Raw genomic sequence first — 10,495 nt, forward strand, 5'->3', positions numbered from 1 at the left:
ATCCAAGCCTTGCTGCAATCTTTCCCTCCCTACTAGCGTGCTCACCTCACCCCAAATTTTGGTATCATCAGCAAATTTAAACAGGTTGCTTTTCACCCCATCATCCAATAGTCTCAATGCGTTGGGTGGGACTGAGGGACCTGCTGCAGCATGGACAAAAGCTCTTGGCAGGCCACATATGGCCCGCAGACTGTATTTTGCCCACCTCTGATCTAGAGTAAGCAAATAAGAAATATTGAACAGAGAATGTGTCTGAACTTTAATTCCTGACTGGAGTGCAGTTGCCTCTGTCCATGTGGATCCCCAGAGCTCTCTTCTGAGGGTAGATGCTTACCTCCTAGGCCACCCCCCTTCTTAAAACATGTCCAGAGGAAGAGGAACCCACTCTGTTTAGTAGGTAAATGTTTAAAATGTTCAGGTAGAAAGTGACAGACCTAGGCTCAAAGGCCTCCTTAGGCTAAGGGGATACAAACTTATCTGATTCACCTCACTTGAGTGTCTCAATTACCAGACTGTAGAGCAGTATGGGTAGGAAGCGCCCTCCACTTCTCACAGGAAAGCTGGGCCACTGCACAGCCAAGAATTGGCCATAGGGATTGGAGAAGAGTAAGCAAGTGGGAGTCTGACTGTATAGTCTTGTGCAAGGCTATCCAACTTGTGGTCTGTGGGCTGTATGTGGCCCACAGGAAGTTATGTTGTGGCCCCCAGGCTATTGCTCAGCCATTGCTCACTCCTTCTATCCTTCCAGCTGCAACAGCAGTCAGAGTTTCTGGGCTACCCTTTCCATCTTCCAGCTTTCACTGCCTGCACCTGCCACAGGAGTTGGGACAGTGGATTGCAACACAGCTGGGGGAGCTGAGGATGAGCCTGGGGCCATGCAGTGCAGCAGTGAGATGGGTGTGGGGACACAGTGCAGTGGTAGGGGGGCATCTGCATGGTGTGCAGTCTTGGGGAACCAGGACTCGCCCTGGAGCAGCTCATGGGAATGCAGTGCCTGATGGTGTGGCCTGCTGGCCCTTCAGCCCTTGGCCACTTAGAAGTTGGACAGTCTTGGTCCAGCAGTTGGGGCACTTGGCTGGTATAACTTGTTTCTAGTCCTTTGTCTATTAGTGCATTTTACACTCAACAGCTGGATAAAAGTCAGGAATATGTCTGAGAGCAGGAACTGGAATCCACGCTCCTTCCTTTCTCCTGACAGTTGAGTGTCACTGCCTTCAGGTCAGAAAAAACATTTGAAGGGGTTTTGCTCTTGCACGTTCGTAGGGTAAGACATGGTAAACTAAAAAGAAAAACTCAAAAGGAGCTTCTAATGTTAGCTCAGTCAACCACTTTTGACAAAAAATATTTACACGTTGGATTTAACTATCTAAACAGAACCCTGAAGTAGACTGCTCACCTGCCCACAGCTTGTTGCAGCAAAGTTTGTTATTATTTTTCCTTTTACTTGTGAACTTCAGTGGCAACTACCAAACTTTGAACAATAAGGGAGCTACGTACAGAAAAGCTTTTATTTGCCAGAGAACAGCAGCTGCCCCAGGGTTATTCTCTTTTCTCTCCAGGTTGGATTTGGAGTTTGTGTTGGAGTCTTGTTTTACAAACCTCTTGGGACCTCGGGTCTGCTATTTGTGGGTGTATATATGTACAGACAGGTAGCCAGAAGGCAGTATTCTAGCCGTGGCTGCGATCCACAGATGTAATGAAATACAGGTCAAATGGCAAATCCTCTACATATTAGTCCATATGAGAAATGCAATTTAGGCAAAATATCCTTATACCAATTTTCAGGCATTTCTGTTTCTGTCTTCTAAAGGCCAACATCCTACGTAGTGCCTAAGGTTTGTTTTACACCTTTGCAGTTCAGGCACCTGGATATCTCAAAAGATGGCCAACTAATCTGGAAGAAGCCTTCTGTTTTATACATAGACTTGGCACAACTGTTGTTTGAAGGTCTATTATTTGAAGCAAAACAGTCTGTCACGGAGGGTTGTTCAGTGCTGTTGCTTCTTTGGGGATTTTTGCAGTCCCTGTTCACCTGCCTCTCCTTGGGCCACCCTCCTAGGGGTTCATATGGCTTATGAGTTTTACACAAGTTGGAATAGATGGAAGCTACTTGAAATAGAAGTTACTTGCCGGAAACTAGTAGGGTTAGAGTGTTATGGCTGTGATGATCCAGGAATGTAGGAGAAGTGAGGGTTTTCTGTGATATCTTTTATCAGACCAACCATGTACTTGGGAGAGCTGTTGGACAAGCTTTTGCACATCAAGTGCCCTGTAAGAGGCAGACCCAGGTTGAGCTAAATATCAGAGCTATTTGCCACTAATGAGATTGCCTTGTCTACTTTGGGTTAGGAATGGCTCCTTATAACACCTCTTCATTCCTAGTTCACAGCTCTCCTCCATCCCTCCAAGAAGAATGCTTGCATTTGCATGAAGGCTGGGTCTGCTTCTTCGTTAGACCTAAAGAAGAACAGCTGATGTCCGAAAGTTTGTCTAACAGCTTTCCCAATTTCACAACTGGTCCGTTAAAAGATATCACAAAAAATCCTCGACTCTTTGCCTGGTCCCGGACAGACATTACATTTAAAATGTGATTAACTGGTATTGACCTGTATTTCCTTACGTCTGTGAATTGCAGCTGTGGCTAGGAGAATAATGCCTTCTGACTAGCTGTCTGTAAATATATACTTCCATTAACTGCTGACCCAAGATCCCAAGAGGTTTGTTAAACAAGACTCCAACACAAACTCAAAATGCAGCTTGGAGAGAAGAGAGAGAATAACTCTAGGGCAGCTGCCATTTTCTGGCAGGTATATGAAATAACTTTGTGGTTCATTCCTATCACACTTTCGATGAAATGCATGGCCAGTTCTTGCAACCTGTAGAGCTTTTCAAGACTCCTGCGTGCTCCAGAGGCTAGGAGTGCCCCGTGGCTGGTTGGGACTCCCAGCCAGGTGACTGTACCACACACTCCCGGAGCAGGAAACCCCATCAGCTGACTGGAGCTCCCAACTGGGGGAGCTCATTGTGTGCTCCTAAAGCTGATGAGCTCTGATCAGCCCAGGATCAGGCTTCCCCTGCACTGGCAATATAGCACGTGTGTCATGGCAGGAAACACAACTATTGGGATCCCACATCAGATCCTACGCACATTTACTTTAATGTCTATCAGGGGCCTCAGAAACTGCTGTTCTTTGACAGTCCCCTCTGCCTAGTCATATTCCTTGCCCATTTGTTTGAAGTCTCAAGACAATAAGTCTGACATTATGAAAGAAAATGACGATGCCTTCTTCAACATCAGAATTCTCCATGGGGTAGCTGGAGCTAATTTGCAGCTAAATGGTAAGCGATACCAATCCCACCAGTACGAATATGCAGAGATGATGTTCTGAAAGAAGAGCATTAGTAAGTAACCCCTTTCTATGATATTGGTATTATGAATTTAATAGAAAGGCACAGGTGGAATGAACTATCAGATGGCTGAAGGTTGAATTTCTAAAAAGTCAAGCATCATCTTTTTGGTCTTTTTTCTTTCTGTATCCTGGCTTCCATAATTTTTATACTTTCTCCAACCCTCTTTCCTTTCCTATAGGTCAGCAAGGCTTTTGGCCACAGAATATCTTTAATATAGTCTAAGCTGCATGTAGTGAGCATATTTGGCAATCAAAAATTGCCCAACATGTAGGGCAGCAGTTATTAGCAGATCTGAAACTGGCTAGGTCCTGTCAGCTAGAGGCAAGGAGCCCAGAGTATAGAGTATTGTAACAAGACTTTCTGAGACGCTCACAGCTTAGTAAAGGCTGATGGCAAGCTCTGAGTAACAATGTCAGGAGCATTTACAAGACAGGAAAAGTTGAGGGCATCTTGAATTTACAGGCATGCTTAAATTAGTTTAAGTAATGTCTTTAATACTCAAATCAAGATAATTAATAAATGGCTATTGCTTTTTCTGCAATTTAAATCTACAGGTGTCTAAAATGGCTTATTCTGTATACATTTTTAAAGCTGTGTCTAAAAATTGAACTTGGAAGTAGGGAGTGTGATTCTCTTACTATACAACATATGGCATCTATTCTAGGGACAGTTGGGAGAAAACAAGAGTGTTGAGGAGGATGAGGAAATAGAAGGTTTAAAAATATTTTCATAAACACTTTTCCTTTAAACTGTTTTACAGATCCAATTTTAGTGGGATTTTTAAATCTTGTTTCCCTTTCTTCATGTAAAATAATAGACTTCTGGTTGTAAACTAAAGGGCGTGAGAAATAGTGGCACCATGTTTGTTGCTAGCACAAAATTTGAAACCTTAACGTGCAGGAGCCAACCCCAGTTGACAGCTCATATTATCCATCAGAATAAAGACAGCAGCGAGCTCACAATAACATTCTCTTCAGATTACGGTGATTAGGCAAATCAGACACACACAGATTAGAAAACTGTATGACCAAACAGCTCTACAGTTATGTGTCAATATTTGTAAAGGTCCCTGTAGGCTGACCGAGATAAGCTGATCTCAGGGTAAACTGCGATAAAGATGTGTTCTTTCTGAACATTTGCTCTTACTACATTTTATGTTGCCTGCCCTAGAGATCATGAGCCCTTCAAGAGATTCCAAGAAGAAACCTGATTTTCCATTGAGAGTATAAGTCGTTATTTATGAATGCATAAGGCAAAAGTATCACAACAATATTCAGAGTTAGGTGCTTATAAAAAATACCTGGTCTACATAACTAAAGGGATCAGCATACAAACAAAGTGGGTTTAGAAAAACTAACACTTGTTTACATGCTTTTCAATGGGCAAACGGGTGGTTGGGTTCACAGGAATTTGTTAATGTGTTAATATTTATTCATATGAAGATGAATGTTTTCTCCTACACTTGATTTCTTCGTAGATTTATCCACTTGCCACTCCCACCAATAACACATGCACTTTGCTCATTTATTGTTGCCTTTGTCAAGTTCATAACATATGTGGTTATAAGTTGTGCAATACATATTTTTCTCCCAAAATTAGGCATGTTGGTATTATACCTGCCAAATATTCTCCAAAAGCAAATGTTAAGCAATAGTTTTTAGACTATCTAGAGGTTCCTTGCTAAGCCTCAGGGCATTGTACTTGAAGAAATCATCTCCCTGCCCTCCCCACCGAACACGAAGGAGTTGAAGGTGGCACCTAGATGGCTGTACTACTGCTGCTGGTGGTAAAAAAAACAAAACTGGTGGCACCTAATAGAGCTGTACAGCTCATCACAACAATGCATAGACTGTAAGGCTGGAAGGGACCTCAGAAGATCGTTGAATCCAGCCCCCTGCACCAAGCAGGAAAGATAACTGGGGGGGTCAGGTGACCCCAGCAAGGTGACTGTCTAGTCTGCTCTTGAAGATTTCCGGGGTAGGTGATTGCACTACCTCTGGAGGGAGCTTATTCCACAGTCTGGACACCCTGACTGTGAAGAAGTTTTTCCTAATGTTGAGCCTGAATCGATTTTCCAGGAGTTTGCAGCCATTACTCCTGGTTTTCCCCTCAGGTGCCCTGGTGAACCATTGCTCACCGAGCCCTTGATATACTCCCCTAGTGTAGGTACAATCTCACCTCTTGCATCAAAGCTCAAAACGTATTTTAAACATGCAACGTGTTTTGCTTGCTCCTTAGAAGTCATAATTTGTTACTTAGGTAACTGCTACCTGTGGTACTATAAGTGTCCAGGCAGCTGTGTTTCAATTCCAACATTAAAATCAAACGAAGTGTGTATTGCTGCTATATACTTTCAAAAAACCAAGATTTGTGAGCCAATCTTATTTATCTGCCTGACAGGAAAATGCTGTGTGCCTTTATCCTGAGCCTGTGGTTGAGTGGGACTCTTCTCTGTGTTTTCTTTTTTGGTTTATTATTCTTTTCCCCCCTCCTCTCTCCTGGATTTGGAGAGAGGTTCCACTCAGTTTGGACTCACTCGCTGCACTGCACCAAGACAGCTTCCACCTTTCTTCCCTCCTTCACCCCTGCCATGCTTCTCTGTCCCCAAGAAAAGAAGACATTCTGGTCTCAAAGGCTGAGGGATGAATTGGCAGCATGAGCACCCCACTGGATTAGTCATCTTTTTACAGTTAACGAATGAGAGCTTCTTGACAGAAGGACGTATAAAACCAGACTGCTCTTCTACTTGCATGTAGCAGCGTCTCATGTTTAGTTGTCTCGCCATGATTGCAGTTTAGATGTCAGCAACTCTCTTATGCCAAACTAATGAAATGATTCTGAGTAGGGATATATCTTTTCCCTAGTTTATTACTTACTAACCAACCCTGCTTTTGCCTATCTTGAAGGAAGTGAGCACAGAAAAGGAGCAGCTATTCGGCACTTGCCTGTAGTGGGAATTCCAGTGTTGTCTGTATTCCAGGACAGCGTTCTCAGAACAGCCTGGAAGCTATTTTAAGGCTAGTCCTTAAAATATGCAACCCAAAGAGATTATCCAGTTAAATAAGGATAATCAATCATACAGGCCTGTTTTAGGAAATTAAAAGCAAAACACAGCAGAAAAATAGCTAAATCAAGACTGAGTTGTTTAATTGCCCCGCAAAGTTCAGTACTAGCTTTATCTGCAGGGTGATATGGTTGGAAGCAGAAAAGGCCTTACTGGTGGCTGACTCGTATTTTTGATTTGCATGAATCCAAGTCCAAATCAGATAAAATTATGGAAATTCAAAATGAAAATGAATTTTAAAAATAGAAATTAAAGAACACTTACATTCCTTGGTATTGGGAGGCGCCAACAAACATGAGTAGCAAACCATTCCATATATGTTCCTGGGCCTGTTTTCCAACATGTAGTAACTACAATGAAGGGCAAGGCAGGCAAAATAACATAAATGAGTTGCAGTGAAGTACAGTTGAATAGCAACCAATTATTCTGAGATAAAATCATTTTTTAAAAACCTTTATAATCAATTTGATGACATCTGCTTTTGTTTTTTTTAGCTAAATAGAGAGAGTCTTTCTTTTCTTCCCATCCCCCATATAGGCAGTTAATCAACCGCTAAGCCTACATGACAAGAAGTGATATTGTTGCCTAAAACAACATTATTCTGCCTGGTGAGTTTTTAAGCTGCAGTTCTGAAATGAAGCTTTCTAAACAAGGACAGTATTTTTTTAGCAGTAATTTTCCAGGCACAGCCACCAGTTGGATTTAGTTACTTAGTTGTCTGTGTATGAGGCGTAAGAATAATCTCCCCAACTAAAGAGGAAAAAATAGAAATTTAAATGAGCCACTAATAATGACTAGAAAAAAACTGCAGGAAAAGCTAGATTATGGGTTACACCAGGGGTCAGCAATCTATGGCCTGCAGGCCAGATCTGGCCCATAAAAAATGTATCTAGCAGGTGACAGCTCAGGGACTCGACAGCATCCTCCAGCCACAGCAGCAGAAGAGGTGCCCTCAGGGGTCAAACTCCTGCAGTGTTCGGTTTATGCTCTCTGCTGCAGCAGAGGAGGGATCACCAGGGTCCTGATACCTGCCTTTTCTCTCTATTCCCTTCATAGCATCTGCTGATCACAAAGACAGTGTGGGGCTGCAGCCCACAGTAGGGGCTGGGTCATAAATAGTAGCCCACAGTGACAAAAAGCTTGGCGTCGGTTTACACTATTCCACAAAGTTCAGTGCAGCGGATGGTTTATATATAGCCTCTAAGTGAGAGTTTTGATTTGCTTAAAGTCTCTTGGGATAACTGGGCTGCATATATAAAAAATATGCCTTTTTTTTTTAGTTAATATGTCTTTATGTATCTAACTTTATGTTGTAATGCACTGGTCCAAATAGCTATTCCTGAATGTGTAAGTTTATCATATCTGTCTATGTATGTGAACATGACCTTTTTCTGTAAACATGTACACTCAGAAATTATTGTTGAAATCAGTAAGCAAAGTTCAAAAATAGGCATTCTGGGATTTTTGTTAATAGTTCATGCAATGGCAAATGCCTGCTCATTGTCATATCTTATAGTTTACTTTTAAAGTTACTGGTCCATAGCCAAAAGCTACTATAATGGTTCAACATAGATCGCCATATGGGTGACAGCACCTACACACACACACACACACACACACACACACACACACACACACACACGACTTCATCAGCATTTATGAAGGGAGCACTTTAATTAGAGCAGCTCCAAGAGCCTCTCTAGGTAAAGCACCCAGAGAGTCATGTATTTCAGCACCCCCATGCTGAAAAATGGCAGCTGGGGCACTTTAACTAAAGCTCATTGAACAGATTTAGTTAAAGCGCTCCCACCACCATTTTTCAGCGTGGGAACACTGATACACATGACGCCGGAGTCCTGTGGGCTGTAATTACAGTGTGTCAGAGCAGCCTCACTGCACATGTATAGGCGCCCTATACGAGTGTTAGACAAAAAGGTACCAGAAACAAGTACTTTCAACAGTTAAGGTGAATGACCTTAAAATCTTGGTATAACCATATAGCTTTCCTTATATAGTAAATAAATTACTTTTCCCCTGACCATTTGATGAAAAGTAATTAAAAGCTATGCAAATAATTACTGTGCTGCTACTTCCATTATATAAAAGGAGAAGGAACAAGTAGCTTAGTGCTCCTGTTCAATTACCCACCCTAATCTTGAATTAGTGTTAAGAACAACACTAACCTGCCAGTTGCCTAAGATTTTCAAACGTTTCTAACTTTTTTGGACTTGATGCAAATAACCCAAATGATCATACCTATGGCAAGCTCAGTCACAAATCTCCCATGACTAGAATGAGGTAGTTAACAGTTTTAGTCTGAAATTAGGTGGAAGGCAGGGCAGGGTGGCACCTTTATAGAGTAACTGCTTTGGAGAGTCACAAGCTTTCATAAGCTATAATCTACTTTGTTAGATTATGATTTTATATTTCCTTTGGTCTGCCGCTATACAGAATTACTTTTAAATAAGTGTAGTAGGCTTACAGTGTTGTTGTAGCCATGATGGTGTAGGAAATCCACAAAAGGCAAGGATTTTTGGTGGGTGGTATTTTTTATTAGCCCAAATATTTAATTGGGAGAGAGACTGAGGAAAGGCACTTTGTTCCCAAAATCTTGTCTACCATTTCTTCCAGTTCTATGGTTAGTCCAGCAAAAGATATCAACAGAAAATATTTGACTCTTTAAAATCAATGTCTTCTAAAACTGATGGAAATTTTAATAGTGTCATTGTTTAAAGTTTTCTCTCATATCTGGAGTAATATTGAGAGAGAAGTTTCAAAGAAACAGTAGTAGTCCTTGTGTGTAGAAGATGCTCTCTTTACTAAATCAAACATGGTGTTTTCAGTCATTAATTTTACTCTAGTTTTGTCATACTCAGTTAAGCTTCTGTAGACCTGCACTGGGGAAGCTCATAATAAAAATACAGTAAACAAAGTATCTTGAGACATGAAGGTGCCTTGAACATATCCAAGTGAGTTGAGGTGTGTTATGCTGGAAATTTTTTGTTCCCTTTTTTTTAAAGATTTACCCTGGCTCTTCTCTTTTTATGTACTTGTCTCCAGGTGACATCTCCACCCTTACCTTGGAAGAAAAGCTTCATATTTATTCTTTTGTGGGGTATCAGTGCCACATAATAATGCACTGTGGAGCATGTAATGAATAAACTGGGAATTACTGCCAAACCACAAATGAGAATGGCAGGCCAAAGCTACATACAGCTCCATAAAGATAAATATGGGATAGTCTGGATTCAGAGCCGAAAGCCCCTGCGGTTTAAAAAAGATAAACAATCCTTCCTCCAGCTAATCAATTCAAGCTGATGAAATATCTCTCGTTTCTTCACTGTGACATTGCATGAAAGCATATACTTTTGTTCTCAAAACAAGAACTGAGGAGGGTGCAAGAAGGCATGTAATGGCTCATTTATATTTGAAGAAAGATCTCCAGTTGCATCAGAAGTAGGAGAAACTTCTTCATGATTCGATGGAACAGACTCCCCCAGAGGCAGTGCAATCACCTACCCTGGAGATCTTTAAAAAAAATGACTCGACACACACCTTGATGGGATCATCTGACCCCAGCAGTCTTTCCTGCCCTAGTGTGGGGGAGCTGGACCCAATGATCTAATGAGGCCCCTTCCAGCCCCTAACATGTATGACTGTGTGGGCACGTCCAGATGAGCGCGCACATGCTTCTTGCCCCACCTCAGACCCCTTTGAGACTGGGCCAGAGGCATGTGTGGGAATGAAAAAATGTTCCCTGCACTGAAAGTTTGCCACCAGCCCTGCCTATTCCCCCAGCCCCCTGATCCCTGACCTGCCTAGCCCTACCCCCACCTACCCCCGACACCCCCGATCACTTCCCTGCCCAGCCCCTTCCCCTGCCAGACACTCCATAGTTTAAAAAAATCCAACCCCCTCCCCCTCCCTGGCACTTACTGGCAGTTATAGCTGCCGTGCGGCTGACTGGGGCCCTGCCCCAGTGCCGGGCAGCCCCAGCCCAGGCCCTTCTGCCCCCCACTG

General features: G+C 42.5%; 1 protein-coding gene across 2 annotated transcripts in view; it reads right to left on the minus strand.

Moving 5' to 3' along the window:
- The window catches only part of EDAR (ectodysplasin A receptor), a 114,747-nt gene that overhangs the window by 24,598 nt on the left and 79,654 nt on the right, over positions 1-10,495 (minus strand). For both annotated transcript variants that reach the window (XM_019529602.1, XM_019529601.1), the window contains exon 5: positions 6,740-6,825. In XM_019529602.1, the coding sequence (XP_019385147.1) occupies positions 6,740-6,825 (86 nt within the window). The remainder of the gene's footprint in view (positions 1-6,739; positions 6,826-10,495) is intronic.

The sequence above is a fragment of the Crocodylus porosus genome, unplaced genomic scaffold (genome assembly GCF_001723895.1).
Source record: "Crocodylus porosus isolate Cpor-Errol unplaced genomic scaffold, CroPor_comp1, whole genome shotgun sequence".
In the NCBI taxonomy this organism is placed as follows: domain Eukaryota; kingdom Metazoa; phylum Chordata; order Crocodylia; family Crocodylidae; genus Crocodylus; species Crocodylus porosus.